We start from the raw sequence: 22,721 nt of genomic DNA, 5'->3' as shown, positions 1-22,721 counted from the left end.
CGCCGCTTTCGAAAATATCGAAAATTACGCGTTCTCCGAAAGATTATTCCAAGTGCATCAATTGAAATTAATCAATTATATTTTTAATAGCACTTTTCACGGAGAACAGAAAAAGATGCATTAATTTTAAAGCAGAATGAGACTCGTAACGTTTGTTTCGTCGTTACGGTCCAAGATCCGATCATCGTAAACAAGAGTTCTCACGAAGACAGAATCACTTGTTGATCGCGCTTATATACGTTTGCAATGATATTCGACTTTGCCCTCTCGCATTTTCTCACCTACTCTACTCGGAATCGCGAATCATCGTGAATTCGTGCGAATCTACAAACGACGATTCTTGGCCGTTTCGATCATCCGCACATGCAACGCATCCCGAGTAATGTAGCAATGCGTAATACTTTTGTTTTGGGAAAGGAGATCGAATTCGTCACTTGAAATCAAAATGAGGAAACCGTATCGGATCGCCAATTTGCAATCGAACAATTGCGACACAGCGAGAAATGCGATACGATGTTGGGAGTAAGTGTAACGATGTCGCAACGATGGAAATTCGCGATGGGATGTCTGTCGCAAAAACAAAAAGGAAGAAAGAAAAAAAATTTCGCGGCTCTAATTCTCGTTTTCAACCTCGTCCGGACGTCTGGTTCTTCCGTAGCCCTCTTGGGCTTTTCAACTCTAAAAACGTTGCTCCGTCAGTCTGAAACAACATCACGTCGAGCGCCGAAATAAAATATCCGCTTTTAGCCGCACGACTAACGTTGCACTAACGTTGCCGCGTTATACTCTGAATCTTCGAAATCTCGTGTAGCGAGGGCGAAACGACGAGATGCCACAAGAGAAGAGGGTTTTAAAAGAGATGCGGGACATGCAAGATTTATGTACGTCGACTTACTCCGCCATGGTGCACGTTGATCGTCGTTGATCGATCTCTTCTTCCGAGATGAGGTGTGTACGGTACGCGTATTAATGTGTAACGTAGTATATATTATCACAGTCCGCTGATCACAGTGTTGGTATCATTCACGTGGTGCGTGGCTCATCGCTCCCTACGGGAATTCTCCGCCTTGCTGCTGCAAGGTCGGTGGTCGTCCACGGGCCACGGAACTTTCTGTCTCTCTCTCTCTCTCTCTCTCTTGATGTTTTTTCTTTTTTTCCGAGGATGTCAATGATCCTCGAGTACTTTACTCTCAGAGACTGCAAGCTAGGACGCCGATCGTGCGTCCGATCACGTAAAAGCCCACGAGGGTCCTCCTCCTCCTCCGCGTGCGATGCATCTGCCTGCTGGTCCCCGCCGTCTTTTCCGGTTCGCTGTCTTGCACCCCCGTGTACTCTCGATAGAGAACCCCCTTCGTCTACCTTCCCTGATCGTGGCTCCGATGGCACCACCGCGTGCGAGTCGAGGGCGGAGTCGAGCCCGCACGAAAGTCCACTGACTACGTTACGGCTCGCGCGTAGCGAATGTACTGACGGCAACAGGTCCCGAAAGCTTTATATGCGAGGCGGCCGCCGCTTGTCGAGGAGAAAGAAAGAGAGAGAAAGAGAGAGAGAGACCAGCTGGGCCGAGAGCGTAACAGCAAGGCGCATGCGGACGAATAGAAGCGCACAAATTTCGTCCAATAAAGTAGAGAAGGTTGAGGCCGTGACACGTATAATAAAAAAAGGGAAATGACACAGCTTAGGTGAACTGATTGTTTATGAGCGGAAGAAGAATTGATCGCGATTTGCTGAATTTATCGGCACAGGGAGAATGTGATTTTTCTTTACTCGTTGTTACGAGCTTATTGATCGCAACTGTGTTTCGGTGGAAATATTTGACGATAATATATAAAGAAAAAAGTAGAATTAAAGAATATTAATAAACAATTAAAAATAAAATAAAATTATAAGTAAAATTAATATGAATAAAAAATTTAAACGCTCGTTGTAGATATTTCTTGTTAATAATGACGATCATGTGACTGAAGGATCATTTCTGATAGCGTGTGATTATACGGCGATAACGAATACTTGCCGATAACGCAAAGTAGTTTCCGATTAATTTTTTATAATTGTCGCGACTGTCGAATGTCTTTTTACTGTTATGCGGGTTTAAGTCTGACAGGTTTTTCACATTTTGAAAAAGTTCAGTTATTTATTGCAGACGTAATCTATTATAATCGATAAGAACCTTGGTCACGGGACGCACGGTCACATCTCTTTATCTGAGAAAAATAGTGCCGTATCTTTCTGCGATGCCCGCGAAACATGGAATTGTCACGATTGTTGTTCGTGAAACGGTTCTTCCATATTTACGTAAAACGCGATAAATCCAGCTTCATGGATTTAGAACATTTGACGCGAACGGGAGCGAGGTAACTGTCGTTCGCAAGGGTAAAAAAGAAAATACATGATGGCTAAAATTTTTCAAATTTGACGTAAATAAGGCGCGCAGGAAAAAAAAACAAAGATAAAGAATGCAAGTAAACGACGGCTAAAAGGACAAAAACCTACAAGACGTGTTGTTTTACGTATCGTCTCACGCGTTTACGAAAGCCAATCATACACCGTCGCACATTGCGGCCAGATCCTGAAAAACTGGTCAAAAGTAAAAAAACAAAGTTTTTTTTAGGATTTAAAGTATAATTTTTTATTTCTTTCTATTAAAAATATTGTTAAGCTATTAATTTGTGTACTATTATTATTGTTTGTGTGATGTATGATAATATTCTACTTGCTTTCAACAAGAGACTCCGTTTTACAGAATGACAAATGATGAGCTGTACAAATTTTGACAAATTTTTCTTTTTCTCATTATATTCAGTTTTGTTTTTTTATTTATTTTTGACTTTGGATTCGTAATCAGTACCTTCAAAAATCCCTATATATTAAATTTCATACAAATTGAATGCTTTCATATTTGATCATTTTTTAATATTTTGACCATTTCTTCAAGATTTGGTCACTGTGCATCGTGCTGATCTTACGAGGAATTTATCAAAATCTAAAAATTATATTAGAAGATAAGTGGAGAATCAAGATATAGTTTTCAAGGGCGTGAATGTGCACAAGTCAGTTCCAGTAAAAAAAATTGAGTGACACTTGGAAAATTATTTTACGATATTTTACGATTACAGTTTATTTTACAGTAGTGCAAAAATGTGTGAATCCAAGCGCGATAAAAAGGAATAACGATGCAACGTAAGCATTTATAAGTGTATGATAAGGTCGAATGAGAAATAATTATAACTGCGGGCGATTTCGCGAAGATGATTTAATATTTACTTGATCCTTAGCTTCGACGTGTATTCGCTCTCGGTATATTCTCTGATAAGACTGACAGGGCCAGCGCTATTTTATCTCGAGATTTAATTAAGTAACGAAGAAAATAGAATATGAAATAACAAATTAACATCGTACTATGCATGCGTAACGATTGACGTAATAACTTTAATAAAAAAATACTTAAAATATAAATAAATTCTATTTAGATGGACATAATTCGTGCTATATAATTTATATCGAGACTTTTACGTATGTAATTTGAGGAATAAATATGTGTCTACGTTTAATGTAATATACTTAAAATAATTTGATGTAATAAAATATAATATCATACTGAATATAAAAATATAATCGTACTTAATATTATTCAAGTTGATATTAAACTATCGATAATGCTATCGAATGCGTGTAGATTAAACGTCGCTTGAGAGCGTACTGCTTAACTCTCTGTGGCCACATTTCTTCATATTGGCATTATCAGTCAATATGGTTCATTCGATGGTCATTATCGCAAATTCGAACATGACAAGTCGCGCGCTACGGTAAATGAAATCTGGTAGACGCGATGAGATAACCTCGGGCTGCGAGCACACTCGGTCACGCGGATTTATGCAAACACTGTAATCGTCTATATATATACGCATTTATATGTATATATATAGATGTGTGTGTGTGTGTGTGTGTGTGTGTGTGTGTGTGTAACGTTTGATTAGGCCGTGTAAACAATTGTGAAAGCCTTTTGACGGAACTGCAGCAGACATAAAGAAAAGCATAAAGATCATTGTTTATTATAGCTGCACATTACGTGTAGTTTTTACGTGTTTAATGTATTAGAGAGCGTCGAATAATTTTATGATTCTATAAAGAATTAAACGATAGTCGTTAAACAAGAAGAAAAATAATGACCATATCAAATCAATCTATTTCTGGTTAAATTACGTATGTTTAATAAATAAATTAAATTTTAATCAAATTTATAGTATTTTTTTAGTTAAATTTACAACATATTTAGGAGAAGCAGCGGTGACTTATAGGAATGATTAAAAATGACTCAATTTGAATAAAAATTGACGCTGTAGATTTAACAATGTAGATGTGCATATTTTGTAATAGTGCTATTATATCACATGCATGTGTGAGTACACACACACACACACACACACACACACACACACACACACACATTTACTATCGTATAATTTAGGAACAAATTCGAGATACAGAAAGCGCACAATAAAAAAAGTTGAAATATTGAATATAGCAAACAAATTTATTACTTATGATGTTTCTTTCGGTATTCATTGGCTATAAAAAATTGATTATGATGTCAATATACGTTTCTATAAAATATATGAAATGTTTATTTCTTTTAATTGATTTATTTACTAGGGCTAAAATTTTTTTATTACATTGTATTTAAATAAAGATTTTAGTGAAATATAAATTTAGAATCAATTTTTAAATATTTGTTTCTCAGACTAGCTATAAACAAATTTATGATGCAAGGGAATCGTATAAAAAAACGATAACGTAACAAAAAGGAAGAAAGACCGTGAAAGTCGGAAAAAAATAATTCTTGCAGCAGAAATTTTAAAATATGTCATATATCGTTGAACAGAATGCACGAAGATGAGCGAGTCGCGAGCTTCAAGCGTAGGATTACGCAGTGTGCGAAGCAACATTTAACATTACTTGTCAACAGGCGTAGCCTGCCCTTATCTTATCCGAATCGATGGCACGTTAAAAGTCGCGAACGTCGGTGCGTACACGCCCGTTCCCGGTTCCGTTTCATTTTCAACGCGGACAATGCAACAAACCGCGATGCGACAACGTGACAACGACGGCACTGATAACAAAGCGGCGATAACGCGACAAAATGGGCAAGAAAAAGAGTTCTCAAGTGAATACTCACTGAGATGGCGACGGCACGTCTGCCATGCCGCTGGTGAACGTCTCGTAATTTCTGTTCCTGGACATGTCGGTTGGAACGACTGGACACGTATGTGGCCAGCTGTGGCCGATGAAATTGTTCTCAGTAGTTTATCGTGGTCACGAGTTTACCGCTATCAATCCGAGAAGCAGTCATGTGCCTTCTCCGCGTGCTCTGTCTTGTTTTCTTTAATTCCGCGCTTATTTTCGCGCCGACGTTCGTGTTCGTTGCACTCCGTCGTCAGGCCGCACGGAGCAGACCGCGTGTCGCGCGTCTCGCGCGGCCAGCAAGCAAGAGGACAGATCGATTCACCGATCAATTTTCTGGTCGTCTTGGAGGTTTTCTAAAAATTTCATGAGTTCCAGATTCTTATCGACGATCGCGCGACACAGTGTATTAACATCATTTTATCATTACACTGACATTTCTTTCCAACAAAACTCGGAACTTTTTTATTAAAATAAATTCATTTACTTTTTCCTATTATTTGTGAGCAAACATATGCTATATTCAAGTTGTCTGGGAGCAAAATTGAAGAAAAGATACGTTTCCGAAAATTTTTGCTTTATGTACAATTGACAACGCACGCGTGCCATTTATAAGACAGATAAACACGAGAGAGAGAGAGAGAGAGAGAGAGAAAAAGAGAGAGAAGCCATAGAAAGTAGGAGGATACACATGATTTATTGATATTTATTTGTGTTCGCAAACATTCGCCGACAGACATTGTATAATGATGTACGCGCTCTTATCGGCGGCACAAGTGATTACAGACTACATGTGACTGCCGGCGATAGACTAAAAATGTATGTGTCACATTTCAAAGTATCACCAAAAATTTCAAACGTTTAGATTGTTTCGTTGTTATATTTGAATATCTTCGTAAAACCTGAACATAATTTCCTTATTGGTTTAAATTGTTGCATAAATTATTATATGACAAATTTTTTTTTCTTTGTAAATGATTTCAAATTCAGATATTCACGATCAAAATTTTTGTTGTGTGTGTGATTCGGAAAAAAAGAGTAAATCCAATTATGAGCTGCTTGCAATTTTTTAATTCTGATAATGTTTGCTAATATTCCGATAAATAAACTTTTATATTATAAGAACATGTATATATATAAATATATATAGTTGTATACGAAATATGTTCATATATGTTTATACTAATTTTCTTCCTTTATTCAACTTTTGTTTGATGTTAAAAAAATAATAGTTATACTAAAAAGATAAAAACTAATATAAACATATATGACATATTTTTTGTATATAATTATTTATATTAATATTATATATGTCCTTATGTGAAAAATTTTTGATCGGGATTGCAGAGTTAAAACATCCTTAAGATATATTATGCAAGTTACAAATCACAGGCTCACTTGACGAATACGGTGAACGAACGTTTCGTAACAACGAAAAGCTTTAATCAGTTTAATCGCTTCAATCTAATCTTTAAAAACGACTCTGCGAAGAAAAAAACAAACTCAAATTCAATTATCGCTCTGACTCAAGTTTTTTTTTAGCTCTTTCATAATTCTACAAAACGCTCATAAATTTAAATACACAAAAAAATTTTAATACGCAGGAAATTCTTATGATATGTCGTTCGCAGGTCGCAATTTGCTCGTGGGTAATTTAAGATAAACTTTATTAGGGAGAAAAATATCCGATTAGATAACAAAAGCAAAAAAATATTCATGGATGATTTGGAAATAGAATTTGCAGGGTTAAAGTAATTTTTCAAGCGATAAAGTTTACATTATTATTGCCAACACTTTACCTTATTATCGCTGTTTTGTCAGTCTTTGCTATGTAAACTGTATGCTTCAAAAAATTGCAAAAAAGAAAAATTATTATAAGAATTATAAGAATTTGTACACGACGGACGTTTCAAATCGCAAACTGTGTGACGTTTCTCGTCTATAATTTATTCGTTAATAAATCGAGGTGAATGATTCTCCGTCGATGATGAATCATTCACTAATTAGCTACAATGATTTTGCAAGATTATCTGTGCGATCGATTCTGCGAATTTAACTGCAAACATTGCAATAGCAAGTTTATTTCATTTTTCTATCAATGTCTTATGTAACGTTTAAATGTAATATCGATGTGAAATCGACATACACATTCGGAATTAAGATAAATTCGCATATACTTGTATTCACATACAATTCGAAAAATATGATTCGAGATCAAAAAGCCTGTTCTAGAACTTTCTTCTATTCTGTGGCTTCAAGAAAAATCGATTCTAGGGAGAAAAGAAGCAGCCGTTTTAGCGCGACGCCGATTGGGATAGAGTGAGTCGACGAGTAATTAATCAATTGACAAGCTTGTTACGGTTGTCATGTGCTGTGAGTTAACTCAATAGTGGCTGCGATATCTCGACACACTGAAAAATATTTGTTAAAACGAAAAAAAGTATTTCTTTGTTAAATTTAAGAAAACATTTATATACATCAAAGTAGTATTTTTCTAAATAGAAAGTGTAATTTTTTAAATTTAAGATCTTTATTTAAAAAAAGATCTCTCTTCAATTTAAAATACTGTAATGTGAAAAAAGTAAATAAATATTTAAAAAAATGTTTTATAAATTCTTCCCCTTTTTCTTTTTTACTGCAATTGTAATTAAATTCGAGAAATATTATAAAAACATTTTATCTGTTTAGCAATTGATGCATACGTACTCGACGTTCTTCCCTAAGAATAAAAATGCGTGATTTTCTGTTCCGTATCTATTTTCACAAAGCACGTTTTATGCATATAAGCTGCAGGTGCGATGAATAGCTCGCTGGATGCGCGATTGGAAAAGTAAAAGTATCTCGCAAATCGAGTTCGAGCCACACGTTAATTACATATGAATGAGAACGCTCGTCAGACAGGTTTCCCGCTGAGCGGAAAAGCACCGATAATAGACTCATGTAATCGATTTGCACGCGAGAATCCGCATCTCACAGTTCGCGATATTACTCGTTGTAAAACGATATATTCATAGAACGGAGCGGCTATAAAATAACAAAAAAACATCGTTGTCCGCTGATCCGATCGAGCAAAGTGCACTCACGCATTCGAATGGACTTTGCGTCCTCCAATTAGAATAAACTTGACAAAGAAAATCTCCATCCGGTTTTCACGTGCGATCTGCTTTTTTGTTACGCTGCTACGATTGCAGCTTTTGCGGCGCGTTACGTCATCCTTTCACGTAAACCTACTTATGAATAACTGTATCGATTAATAAGTATAATTTAGTTTACGTTCACTCGACGACTTTCTCAAGATTCAACATAATTTTGCGTCAAGTTTTGCATCGAATTTAACTTGGAAATAAGTGTGAAACTCTACGTCACTTTTGTTCTCTGACGTAGACACTTACGATCTCTGTAACATATCTAACGTGATACCAATAACGCGTTATCAATAAAGACAAATAAAAAAATAAACGGCAAGAGGTCGGAACAAGCGTGCGTGAGCACAAATTTTTTTTACTATGTCGCATTTATTTTTAACCAGAAATTTTTATCCGCCGGTTGAGTGACGGACATCCACGTGGTCAATGGCCTTTCGCTGTTTGTCCGCTTCGTAGGAACGGGCGGAATCACGTGCGTATCGCATGCGTGACGATATGCACGCATGAGAGCAGCAGATCGATCGTAAGAAGCAGCAGGTCGATCGTGAGTCGATTTAATCTTGCGCGCTCGTCGCCTGCAGCTGAAGCTGCGGTACGACGCGCGACGCCACGCTGACTCGCAATTCCGCTGTGCTCGAAGCAGCGAGTTCCGCCTTTCCGTTTCCGAATAGAGTGAATCATGCATGAACAACATGACGCAACGGCGAAATATGGGAGATCGTGGCCGTGAGAAGCGAATGATAAACGACGCGCATTCATTTAACGACAGTTCATCTTAATGCAAGCCGATTTAAATGCCGCTTGTCGATCGAATGCGATCGCCAAATCGATGAGTTATTTGTTATCTCCTCGTATTTTTCCTCCTTGGAACGATTACGGTAGACAAGTTCTAAGCGCGATGCGCTTTTAGCAAAAGCGTAACGAGCGATTATTAATCGTTTCTTCTATGGTTGCTCTCGATGCAGGATTCGTTATCGTTTATATATAATTATCTTTACTAAATAACTCTCTCGAATTGAATATGCGTAGATAATCGGCGCGATAAGTCGAGATAATAAGTCAAGTATTTACTCGTGATTGGGGCGTCACGAGGTACATGATATTGTTGTTGCCCTCTTCTTCTTTATATATACTAATGCGAACTAAATGAGTCACGAGATTCGATAAGAATTAATTAAGGTCCCCTCGTGACAATTTGAGTCACGTGCTCTGCGTAACGCAATCTCACAGACTCGATGAAACACATATCCAAACGGAATATGAGTATTAAGAGTACACGGAGAGAATTTTCTCTTAAAAATTACCCTGAAAATCGTGGTAATTGTGAGACAACGTAAACCTTGGAAAATTTTACCATACTTTTAATAAAATTTACAAAAATTTAGTAAAGTTTAGTAAAATTTTAAGAAAATTTGGCTAAATTTTAGTAAATTTTACTATACTTCTAACAAAATTTACTAAAACTTAGCCAAATTTTCTTAAAATTTTACTAAACTTTACTAAATTTTTGTAAATTTTATTAAAAGTATGGTAAAATTTTCCAAGGTTTACGTTGTCTCACAATTACCACGATTTTCAGGGTAATTTTTAAGAGAAAATTCTCTCCGTGTACGTTTTTAAAAACGTTCATTCGCTTCTACCAAAATGATGTATGATCTTGTTGGCTTTTAGGCAAATATTTATTGAGCGTAAACGATAAACGTCCACTTTGACGCTTTTTCAAGAGTTCTGTCCACTTTACAAATAGAATTCCCGCGAAACAATAATCGTCTTAACGGCATGCGCAAACATCGAGATGATGAGCGAGAATCGCGTGATATATTTCGCGTGATTTAGGAAAAATTCCCACATCAGCTGTTAAAAGGATCGTTACATAATTTGACAGCAGTTGTGCATTTCAAAATTTGATTATTTGCACACTTTGTTGATTGTACGAAATACATAACTCTATCTATCTATCTAGCCAGCTATAGAGTAACGTCCTACTCACTATAAGATGTCAACAGATATAATCGGTTGTCCGGAATTTGGGTTGAAGTTTCAGGTCAGATTCGATAAGACGATTTAGAAGGACGGCCAGATACGAGCTAATTTATCAGTTGTTTTAAAGATTATCTTTGCTACGAAATGTTAATGTATATTTATGTTTTCTTCTTCTATCCAATTTAAATTTGATTTGAATTATTTGTCTTTTTACGATAATATTCGAGAAATGGGCAAAATCTCTCTTTTTTAAATAAAACGTATAATGCTTCTTCCTGATGATTTCTGTTTCTTTCATCATAATTGTATTCTCTATTTTACGTTTTGCGCGATTAAATTTATAATGTGCTTAATTTTATGTTAATCGCGATGACATACCGTTCCTATAATTATTTACTTGTAAAAATTGCATTTTCGAGACTCTAATTAAAATTATACACGAGACTTGTATAGTTAAGAAATTCTTATTTTGTCACGAATTAGAGAGAGGAAAGAAAAACAAGGTCAACTTGTTTGTCACGTCTTCGTTCTGGCACTACCGACCCAGAGCGTTGATTTCAGCAAATATTTTTCGCTCTCGTGATCCGCACCTGCTAGCTGATGCCGACGGCAACAGCAGCCGCCGAGTGGAAATTCACTGATGCGCTCGTGCAGTTTACGATACGTCAATATCGACCGGTTTATTTGCGGACCTGAAGTAATTGAACGCGGATCCACACTGACGTAGTGGAATCACAGTTGACACCGCGAGCTTGTCTTAGAAATTTGTACTGGCACTGAATTAAATTGACACGTAGTCGTAAATCTGTGTTCGTTTTTAATATATGATATCACCGAGGAGGATGTTCTATCCGTCACAAGTTTTTCGATCGATTCGAAATCGACAACTTTTACCGAAAATATTGGACAAAGCCTCCTCCGCCCACAATAGCAAACTGAGAGACAATGTTGAAGAAGAGATTAGATAATTAGATCAGTTTTTTATGATTAAATTTATTGGACTTGCGCGAATGCTATTTTAATCTTAAGACATATTGCCTGGTGTTAGTTAGATAGACAGAAAATAGCAAGCAAACGAATCGTTTATTTTTGACACGATGACATACGAAACACGATTCGCCATTTTCTTCGTAAACAGCAATTTCTTTAGCAATGCATTGTTAACAAGGATGACTCTAAAATTAGACAACGACATATTATTTTTCCTTATCTCGGATTTATATGTAAAATTAATCTATCAAATATATATAAACAAGATAACATTGATAAACATTTGAATAATATATTAATCTTTAACTTTAATTAATAATAATTATTGTTATTTTAATTGTCGCTTAACTCAAAATAACGTGAAATAAAGCAGACTGATTCGGCACAACGTTGTCTGTTCCTTCTTCCCGTCGTTAATCGAAGGATCGACGCGCTTCATGGACGGGTACCACCATTAATTAATCGTCCCGAGACACTCTCGTTAACGCGGTGAGTAAACAATTTGATAAAAGTATAGAAATGGATGCGCATAGTACGTGACTCACAAACGCGGTGGAGCCTCGTTATGGCAAAGTCGCTTGCCGAGAGACAAATACACCAAATGAAAGAACGGAAAGCGAGCTCGTATCTCCGGAATGTACGAGAAATTCCTCGATATACTGGGTGTAACAAGATATCAGCATAGTTTTTTGACATCCTTTGACGACCATAATTCTTTTTTATCTTGAAAAACAGTTACTAACCTAAATATTGATGCTCCGAAGCATCTTTAAAATTTCCTCTTACTCGAAAAAATTGTAAATAATTTCGATATTTAGGCTGATAACCGTGTTTCAAGACTGACGAAAATTATCGGCGTGCAGTTTATATAGAATATATATAAGAATATATAAGAATATTAAAATAACTGAAAAATTATATTCAGAGAAGAACATCAAGAATTATAGACTAAATAAGCGATTAACTTTATCTTTTCAAAAATTTTATTTTTACTTTACTTATCTGTTTCTTGGAAAATGTTAACGGAATTGGAATTAACGTTGAGTTGCTAATTTTCTATTTTATATAATTACTTTTTCTTCTAGAAAATAATTAAAAATAATTAAAAGATTCCGAAGAACAACTTTGAAAATAATATTAAAATATTACATATTTTACATATAGTTTATATATCTTAATATTTTTTGGATAAGTAAACGTCCTTTTTTTAGACATTGGTGCCTATTCAAAACATCTTCAGCTGATGACTTAAAACAAAATAACAAAAAATTTTATAATAAAAATTACTATAGCTATGATAGTAGCTATAGTATCCACGGATATAATAGCCACGGATCATAAGAAAAAATTTCAGAGAATTATACCATAAGTAGCGTAAATATTATGATAATTTGATTAAAAAAACAGTAAAAATTGATCCGCGCTTACTATTTATCATAGTAATTTTTATTATAAAATTTTTTCAGTGTAATCAAGAGAGAATAATCTAACAAATATCAACAGCGCATATATCAATTATAATTCTTTCTTTCTCAGTGCGATGATGATTTTTCAAGTGTGTGTGTGAAGATTGATATGCGTACAAAATTTTCTTACGAAATGTAACGATAAAATACAGCAAAATATCATAAAGAAATCTGAAATATTAAAAGGTCAAGGCATTTCCTCTCTCCCTATTTTGAACTATACGTACATATATAAGCATCGATCAAAACTTATGAAAAGAGATAATAAAGTGCAATAGCGCGTGTAGCCGCGTAAGAAGTGAGTAAGAATACCAAAAACACATAGCATATATATATATAGTATAAAACGTACAGAAAAAGTGCAACAAAGAGTCTAAGAGACAGAGAACTGCTGAGGTCTGAAAGTATAAATGTAAACCAATAAATTGAAATGTAATGATTTGACAAATATGTAATCCTAAGAAGACCACTGTACGAGAAAAGAAGACAAATCGTGTTGCTAATTTACAGATTATTCGGATTTCAAGCTTGGTTTTTTTCCTGCTCTAATTCATCTTCTATCGACCGAGGTTAAACAAACCAGGATTAGCCGTGTACGTTGTTTCGTTCGGAGTAAGAAATTTGCTCGATACGTAAACGCAAATCAGCGTGCAAACGAGTGGTCCCGGGATAGTCGAGGGGACATTCTCTAACGAGGCACTCTTTGTAATAGCGCCGCCTCGAGCGAGAGAAGGATCGCATTGTTTTCCAACCATCGGGTATGTAACGGCACTAATTCGATTTTATTGGCGTGCGTGCTCACGCGACATGCCTCTCGCCTCGCTAACACGTGAGTGACACGTGGTGCGAGCATGTGCGTTCCGCGCTTTAAAGGACGGGCGACAGGCGCTGCCGCGTTCCGCGCGAAACGCCCGCGGATGGACGAGCGAGACGGAGCGCGAACGTCTCGTTCGTTGGCGCTTGTTTGCGCTTGTTTGCTTGGCCTGGATGTCTGCCTTCATTCCGCTCGCGGTACATTCGCACGCGTAAAATCGAATATGTGTATACAAACTCGGAAGTTTCTACACGATTAAACTAAAGTACAGAAATTGTATTAATAATGATATGTGATCGAAAATAAAACGCACATTTTCGGAAGTTTCAATCTCATATCTGTCGAAACATTAAGGTATAACATTTTCAGTTGTGAATTCGAATACAACTTCAAAAAACTTAAAAAACATCTATTCCAATTAAAATTACTTGAGATTACTTGAGAAAAAATTACAGAATTGGTTTTGTAATTAATTTGGAACAATATAATTACAGTAATTAATTATTTTCACTTATCGCTAAATGTAAATGATTCAAAGTTTCTTTTATTAAGCAAAGTGTCAAAGTTATTATTTCTTATCACAAATCGGCACACGCATTATTAGATTTTATTTCTTATTGTGAAAATAATTAGAGTGATTACATGCTGTTCGAGCGAAGGCTTGATTCGGTCATTGGACAATAACAATTTTAGCAGTCATATTTGCCATCGGCGAATGTGACGCATGCTTCCGCGAAGACAATGCATTTCTTGACAAGCGTCAAAAGTATTACGTACCTATATGCAACAATTATTTTTGCCAACACGAATGCATGCATACTGGAATATCTTATATTCCAAACTCATTATAATTATAAACTCTTCGATATAAACGTGTCCTTTCAAATTAATTTTTATTTACGTCATATTTCTCAATTTTCGTATATTTCTATATATATTAAATTTAATATTTATTTTATAGTATTAAATTTACCATCAATATTATTTAACACTTTGACAATTGTGTTATCACATATACGTGACTTTTAAATAGCTGTTATCAGTCAATTATTAATCAGATAAAGAATGTTTTTATTGATGGGTATGGCAGTGACAGATTTTAAGAGCTCTTCAGTAGATCGTGTCCCTTCCATTTCAACATTTCTTGTATTTATTTTTGCTTTCATTTTATCGTTAATCAAAAGATTTAAATTAAAAAAAGAAAAAAAAGAGTAATTTCAAGCTGTTATTTTTGCGCAAAGATAGAATAGTACGTATACGAAGACTATAATTTTAACGAGTGCCCAGAGATGCTCGATTCGACTAAACCCTTGTGAATTTGACTGTGCCTCAGATGCGATCGTCGGTATTGGCCTACCTTGCACGTCGCATGTTTTCTGCCGACATATTCACGTATTACATCAATACAATGAAAAAAAAAACTAAGCTGCCATCTTCGTGGTACAACATCAAAGATCTATTCCCGGTAAGTGAAAAACGAGAGAAAGTATTAAAAAGAAACCTATATTAGCCCTGTTAAGTCCACATCGTACATAAATACATTTATATTTCATTCTAAATTAAAAAAAATATTTTATATATTTTTTGTATACAATGTTGATAAATTGTAAATATCTATTATATTCCTTTGATTATTTTTTAAATCAATTGTTAAGTAAAAGTCTTTGAGGCAAAAGATATAAATTTGATAGTGGAATCAAATGACGGTGATCATTCACGTTCCTAATATATAAATAGTAATATAGTATATCATAATATATCATCATTTGGTGTAATATAAAAATCAAAAATACATATTAGCAATGCATTTAAAGACTTATTAATATTTAAAAAGATCGAGCTTAAATCTCTTCAAGTATTTTCTGTGCTTGACACATGCAAGAAAAACAACGCAAAAGAATATAAAACGCAAGCAATTTAATTGTGTTTGCTGAATTGATAACTAATGAATTTCACATGATTGATTAGTCGAGTAAAAACGTGCTATATTGAAATGTGCACGTGGATGATTCATACGTGTCACGTTGGAATAATTATATATAGTGGTAATTTATATTCCTTTTAATAATAATTTTGTTTAATGTCTTAAAACATCAAACGTCAATTCGGAAACAAATTAAAGTTTAAAGAGATTTATTCATCTTCTTTTTTACCGAAGAATAATTAATGTCCTCAAATTTAAATTGCATATTTTCCAAATTATTCAGTCTCAATATAATTTCGCTTGTAATTTAACTGCTGATTGAAGAAAATACATACTTTTTTACATTACACATGATTAAAAAAGAACAGTATAAAATCACGACAACAATTGCGAATTGTGGTGGCCTCTGTAGATTATCTTTCTGCACGATCAACATGAACCAGCATCGATAAGATAGAAAATTTACTCATTCTTATTTTATTCTCTAGTGAGAAGTTAATAATTTAATATCTGTTATAAGTAACGAGATGTAACCCCCAAAAAGGATAAAACTCGTTTTGTTTTAAATTTTAAACTGTCTTATTGAAAATAAATTTTGTAATGCAATCGCGATCTTAACACGTACATGTAATGTTTTGACTTAATAGTTATAAAATCATATCAATCTTTAAAGGCCAATTTCACCAATCACGGTTAGACAAATCAACGGTCAGAGTTATCAAAGCGGCCAACAGATGTGAATACTTTGACATTAAGACTGACGAGATTTATATTGGCCACCCTGATAATGAAATTCTGATCGTCGGTTCGTCTAATCGCGATTGATGAAATTGGATCTAAATTGCGCTCGTGTGTAAGTGTACTGAATATAATACTGAATAAAGAATAACTTAATATAATTCGATAATACAATACGCGTATCATTGTTTCCTTTTGAATAGACCTTCTCAAAATTTTAAACTTTAAACTTTACTAACAATTAAATCACAATACTACAACAGTAAACTCGCGTAAATAGTAGGCAAAAAAAACTTTTTTATTCTTTTTACTATATATGCGCGCGCGCGCGTGTGTGTGTGTGTGTGTGTGTGTGTGAAAAGTATGTAAAGTATGTACAATCTCCATCATAATTTTATTTTTCGAAAAATCTGTCTTCGATTACATCTTTTAATCCAATGTGAAAAATGGATTATCACGTGTCCAATCCACGTTTATACGTAGTTCTCCACGTGACGCGATTTTTCACGTGAACACAATAAACAGATATAGCGCATGACAGAGCCGATTAGAGGTTTCGATCAACTGATGTCATCTGTTAAATTGGATTAAAATAACGTCCAAAGCATAACATTGTTTTTAAGGTCAGCAGAACTGCACATCGCGATGCCATTCGTTGTCAGAACGTACACCGCGAATGATGGATTTCTCTCACATAAGGGTGTATCAAATACTCTCATCGATTTTAAGACCACTTGTATTGGCATCAACGATCGAGAATAACATTATTGAGGAAGAGGAGGAGGAAGACACGTGAAATATTTTTCTTGAAAAAAATTTAAATTATATCGAAGTTATAATCTGAAGTTATAATCTGAAATGTGATACGCACGATAAGTTTTTGCCAAGAGTTTCTAGACATTGTCAATATAAATAGAACATTCAAATATCTTTCTGCGATCAAGTGCGTGAAATATACGAAATATACGCATTGTTGGGTGAATCCGGAAATTTTTGAATAATAAAATATATCTAAAAGACTTGAACGAGTTTCATGTGAAGATAAAATTCAGAAGAAATATTATGTAATTTGATTTGGTTTCTTTATATTAATCAAGTTCAATCTTTATGAAAAAAAAGAAAGATTGACAAATGGAGTACATTAATTATCTCATAACATCGTTCGACAGCTCATTATTTCATATATCAAATGTGCTGGATAATTTCGAGCACGCAAAGTGTGGGAAATTGAGATCGAAGTTTCATGTAAGCCTTCGCATATGATCATTCGTTCAAGAGAATTACAACGAATATAAATAATATGTTATAAAAATAAGATAAAATTTCCTCAAAATTAATTAGCGTTACTAATGTTTATAGCATGATGAAAATGAAAATACGATACCAACTGATGAGAAGGGAAATTACTATGCCAATTGTGACACCTCGGTGTGGATGAGGAGTTGCGAGAAGGAGGTGATTGAGCCCCTACGATCGACCGAGCTCACCGGTGTCATTCCCAAATGGCTAAAAGGCATCTTGCTGCGGAACGGTCCAGGCAATCTGAAAGTGGGCGAATATCGTTATCAGCATCTCTTCGATAGTTCCGCCTTGCTTCACAAGTATGTTTTTTATATTAAAATAAAAACTGATAACTCTTAACGAAGAGATAATTAATTTTTAGAATGTACCCCGAAAATCATGGTAGTCGTGGGATACATGGACTTAGAAAAATTTTACTGTGCTTTCAGTAAAGTTTCATAAAATTTAAGCAAACTTTAGTTTTTAATTTTAATTTTTGATTAAATTTTATAACTCATAAAAAATTCCATGACTACCATAATTTTCAGAGTAAATTCTGAGATAAATTTTTCTCCGTATTGACACGAATAAATTACACAGATTTGGTATCGCGGATGGTAAGGTTACTTACCAGCGGCGATTCGTTCAGACCGAGGTGTACAAGAGGAACATGGCGGCCCAAAGAATAGTCTACAACGAATTTGGTACTAATGCGACGCCGGACCCTTGCCAGACCATATTCCACAGGTAAACAAAAATAAGAGAGAGCGAAGTAGAGATAATCTCGACTGAAACATAAATTTACCAACGATTAGTACGAAGAAAATCATATGTTTAAATCGCAAGGTATAAATCGTAGACTTTATGTTTTCAGAAAAGAGAAAGAACTTAGGATTCTTGCAAGAAAAACTCTTTCGCCTCCTTGTTCTTTTTTTAAAATTATCTTTTAATAATTTTTTAGAGTGGCCGCGGTGTTCAAACCGAACAAAACACTATCAGACAATACCATGATTTCAATATACCCGTTTGGCGATGAATATTACACGTTCACGGAAGCGCCGGTGATGCATAGGATTGATCCGAAGAATTTAGAGACGATGAGCAGAGTAAACGCTTTTGTCAAATCTCTCGCTTTAAATTTAAGGATGTTTTGACCCTACAATATTAACTAAAAGTTATTGAAACCGTGTACGGGCTTATGTTAATTTTTTTTTCTAATCAATAATAAAAAATTTTAATCAACATATACATCCTTAAATGTTCGGTTTGCAGCGCTTATAATAATAACATTTTAATTGCAAAAACTTTTGCAGATAAACATGACGGAGTACGTTAACATTGTAAATCACACTTCGCACCCTCACGTTATGGCAGACAGTACGGTTTATAATGTAGGATTGAGCGTAACGTCAAAGGGACCTCAATATAACGTCGTGTGCTTTTATCCTAATCGCGTGACTGTTGGTAAGATATTTTTTCATTTATGCAAAAAGAAATTTTGGAAAGAAAAAATTGGAAAATTTACACTACTAACTAAAAAGATTAATTTTACAGAAGAAAAATAAATTAATTTTATCTCTAATGCTCTTAAAGTTTAGAACATTTTACATCATGTTAAAACATTATACAAAATTGTACAATTATATAAAATGTTACTTAGATATAAATTAAAATTTTTTATATATAAAATATTTAAATAATACGCGCTTTAGTTAAATTCAAGTGTAATTATTTTAGATGATTCTGGAGAAAAAAAGAAACGTTCTATGTTCGATAAAGCTACAATCGTGGCCAGTGTGCCAAGTAGATGGTTGTTGAATCCGTCATACATGCACACCTTTGGCATCACCGAGAATTTCTTTATTCTAGTAGAACAACCATTATCCGTATCTTTTGTCAATATGGCAAAGAATCATTTCAAGCAAAAGGCGATGGTAAACTCTTTCAAGTGGTACGAAAACGAAAGCGTACGTATTTGTCAATGAAATCGGATCATTAAAAACAAGTTAAATTGTTAGCGAATTCAGATTAATATTTCCAGACTCTAATTCACGTGATCTCGAGGGAGACGGGCAAAGTGGTAAAGACGTTCGTCGCGGAGACGTTTTTCTACCTGCACATCATCAATCAGTTCGAAACTCGCGATAAGGAGTACGTCGTGCTTGATGTATGCTGTTATCGGAATCCCAAGATGCTAGAGTGCATGTACATCGACGCAATGAAAGTGAGAGATTCGCGACTCTTCACCCACTGAGACTGACACCTTCGCGCAATACGATAATTCTTAACGCAATATTTATGTTGCAACGCAGAACATGCACGAGGACGCCGATTTCTCGAGGAACTTCCGCGCCCGGCCGCTGCGTTTCGTACTTCCGATGAGGAACCCGAGCTCGAATACGCCATTGGAGCGCGATCTCATCACGATTAAAACGGTGCATCAGAGTATGGAGGGTATCAATGGCGAATACGTCGAGCCTAGGTCGAGTTGTGATATCAACGGCAATGCGGACGACATCAAATACGACAACAGAACTAAGTTCTGGCAAGCTGAACACAGAGACGCTCTGCAGAAGAAGCCGACCGCCTATCGACTTCCCGACGGCAAAATTTTCGTAAAGCCAGAGCTTCTCTGCGATGTCGGTTGCGAGACCCCGCGAATAAACACGGATTTCCACCTCGGCAAGGAGTACCGATACTTTTACGCGATATCCTGCGACATGGATCTGGAGAATCCCGGGACGGTTAATAAATTTTACATGCTTCTAAAAAATATAGACCGCGCGTTCAATAAAGGATTGCAATTTGTGGTCCCTTTTGATGTATAATGATCATTTAATGCTACAAAATGTCGAATGCATTTTATTCTTTCTAAATAAAATTAAATTTTATTTCCAGCTCATCAAGGTCGACACCTTCCGAAAGACCAAGAAAATATGGCAAGAAAATGGTGCTTACCCTAGCGAACCAATTTTCGTGCCGAATCCTAATGGAAAGGTATCAACTGAGTGCGATCTATTTGTTCGAAAAAATAACAGAGCTAAATTATTTTTCTCTTGCTCTTTTTTTTCTGTCCAGAATGAGGATGACGGGGTGATTGTGAGTTCGCTTGTCTGGGCAGAAAAGGAGAATCAAGTTGGCCTCTTGATCTTGGACGCTGCGACATTCACGGAAATTGCAAGAGCTACTTTCGACACACAAGGACCAGTGCCCAAATGTCTGCACGGTTGGTTCAGTCTTGACCGTGAAGTAACCAGAATGTAATATCATTCGATTAAGCAAAAGACTCATTTGAGACTTAAACTAGAATTGAGGATAAAGGAAGAAGAAATTAGTATTAAATTCATTATGAAAGGATTAAGGATTCGCGACGTAAATTACTTTCATCACGAAGAAACTTTTTCCTTTTTGTTCCTCCCCTATTATTTCGTTTAAAATAAATTAAATATAAATATAAATACACATTATATAATTATATACATTTATCAACTCTTCAATCTAATGACTATCGAGCTTTAAAGCTCGACTAGAGAATCTTGAATCATAGATGAAAAATAATCGAAAACTGTCTTCTCGCGTCTAACACTTTTCTTGTGCTGTTAATATCGTATTGTGACAAACACACGAATAAATTATTTAAGGTCTTTACTCGATGCGTAATATATTTACAATTGGCGGACAGCGTCATTCTATACGATGCGATAAAATACGCAGCATTTGTAATAAAAGTACAATCTAACGAGATGAGAATCTAGTAGAGCGGAATGTAAAATGTACCTCAAATATCGTCAGAAATGTCTGCGAACAGTCGAATGGAGGAATATTAAAGTTACGTTAGAGACATTCTTCGGTCGCAGCAATAATGCAAAGTTCGATGTAGACAACATCATCTCAATCGCATTATGAAACCTTATCGGAACAGTAACTACGATATTCTTTACCTCTAATATTAATCTAGTAATGAAATACAAGAGAATACTCTTCATTCTTATACATCCGAAATGTGACTTGCATTAGGAATACAATCTTTGCGAATGTGATTTCTAATGTCTAAATCTAATGAATATTTTCTAAGCGTATTCTACATGGGAAATAAACGCAGGCTAGAATTGTCGTTAGAGAAAATCCAATGAGCATTCGAGGGCATTTTTCTCGATCCGCTTCTAAATTAAGTATCGTATAGAGAATGGAAGAGAATTGTCTGCATTTTCTTGCAAAATTCAATCTACAACGCAGCCTTGTACCGCGTATTTGAATTGACAGTAATTAATGATTATATAATAGTCTGGCACAACCATGGTCAGATATTTACTAGCTAAAGGAGCGTAGGAGCCCAGAATGATCTCGTACATTGAGAATTATCATTAGGTAAAATTATGCACGTTTCATTGCGGGCGGGAGAGACGCAGCGTCGCTGCCTTTGGCACTTACAAATCACTTTCGCTCCGTCGTGAAACCTGTTCAACTGTTAAAAAAAATTTGTTGTTTACGGTAACAACGATAGATTCGCGATTCACAGCGTATTTCGCAAACGCGTATTCTCAACTTGTGCGTCTTTGTTCTTTGAGACCAGAAATTCGCATTCTTCGGTTCTTTCGATCGGGGACTTGAGCGCGCGTTCTCATGCATGTCGTGCAAACGTATGTAAGCACGCGTCATTAAATATCCTTAAGAACTATTACGTTAAAACGGAATAGGAAATTAACTAGAACGAAACTGCATCGCTTAATACTATCTCACGCACTCGCGTCTTATTTCGGGATTTATTTTGCTCATCTTAGGCTTAAGTACGAGAGAAGTGTTTGAGAGAGTATTGTTACGGGTATTGTACGCTCGTAACGACTCTTCGCCGCTCTTAGATCGCTCGCGCGAACGATCGGAAAGGGAAGATAGAAGGAAAAGGAAAATATCAGATAAAACACGACTCTCTCGCATTATTCGGGCCGCGTCACGCGACAATGGCGGCGACGCGGCTATCACAATATAAGCTTTCGCTCGTCGACTCGATACGGGTATAACTCTCAGATTTTGTCCGCTTTCTCACAATCCACGGAACCTATAGAGTTTATCGCATTGATGTTCTTGCTGCTCCCCGTGTCCGTTTCGCTTCTCGCCAAACTCGAGAGCGACTCGGCGATATGCGACTCGGGATGCATCGGCAGGATGCCGGCGTTCGCGTCCTCGATGGCTTTCCGCAG

General features: G+C 35.6%; 3 protein-coding genes across 13 annotated transcripts in view; 1 reads left to right on the top strand and 2 right to left on the bottom strand.

Annotated features, from left to right (window-relative positions):
- The window catches only part of LOC105838553 (facilitated trehalose transporter Tret1), a 15,642-nt gene extending 9,457 nt beyond the window's left edge, over nt 1-6,185 (bottom strand). The window contains exon 1 of one of the 2 annotated variants that reach the window (XM_012684203.3): nt 5,177-6,185. In XM_012684203.3, coding sequence (XP_012539657.1) covers nt 5,177-5,241 — 65 coding nt within the window. In that variant the 5' untranslated portion in view covers nt 5,242-6,185. Of the gene's footprint in view, nt 1-895; nt 4,168-5,176 lie in introns of those variants that run through there. The other variant, XM_012684204.3, reaches the window with a different exon arrangement.
- LOC105838552 (carotenoid isomerooxygenase) overlaps nt 1-21,168 on the top strand; it is a 24,889-nt gene extending 3,721 nt beyond the window's left edge. For 2 of the 6 annotated variants that reach the window (XM_012684197.3, XM_012684196.3), the window contains exons 2-11: nt 14,914-15,045; nt 17,602-17,843; nt 18,124-18,270; nt 18,485-18,629; nt 18,837-18,987; nt 19,261-19,490; nt 19,565-19,747; nt 19,836-20,267; nt 20,422-20,520; nt 20,602-21,168. In XM_012684197.3, coding sequence (XP_012539651.2) covers nt 14,914-15,045; nt 17,602-17,843; nt 18,124-18,270; nt 18,485-18,629; nt 18,837-18,987; nt 19,261-19,490; nt 19,565-19,747; nt 19,836-20,267; nt 20,422-20,520; nt 20,602-20,787 — 1,947 coding nt within the window. In that variant the 3' untranslated portion in view covers nt 20,788-21,168. Of the gene's footprint in view, nt 1-12,513; nt 13,199-13,276; nt 13,525-13,604; nt 13,935-14,913; nt 15,046-16,588; nt 17,488-17,601; nt 17,844-18,123; nt 18,271-18,484; nt 18,630-18,836; nt 18,988-19,260; nt 19,491-19,564; nt 19,748-19,835; nt 20,268-20,421; nt 20,521-20,601 lie in introns of those variants that run through there. The other 4 variants (XM_028190557.2, XM_036287877.1, XM_012684200.3 and 1 more) reach the window with 4 other exon arrangements.
- The window catches only part of LOC105838550 (chloride channel protein 2), a 35,303-nt gene continuing 33,733 nt past the window's right edge, over nt 21,152-22,721 (bottom strand). For all 5 annotated transcript variants that reach the window (XM_012684194.3, XM_036287875.1, XM_036287874.1 and 2 more), the window contains one exon: nt 21,152-22,721. In XM_012684194.3, the coding sequence (XP_012539648.1) occupies nt 22,545-22,721 (177 nt within the window). In that variant the 3' untranslated portion in view covers nt 21,152-22,544.

The sequence above is a fragment of the Monomorium pharaonis genome, chromosome 6 (assembly GCF_013373865.1).
Source record: "Monomorium pharaonis isolate MP-MQ-018 chromosome 6, ASM1337386v2, whole genome shotgun sequence".
NCBI classification, from domain to species: domain Eukaryota; kingdom Metazoa; phylum Arthropoda; class Insecta; order Hymenoptera; family Formicidae; genus Monomorium; species Monomorium pharaonis.
Note: the sequence above shows the minus strand (reverse complement) of the source record. Positions and strands in the feature narration are given on the sequence as shown.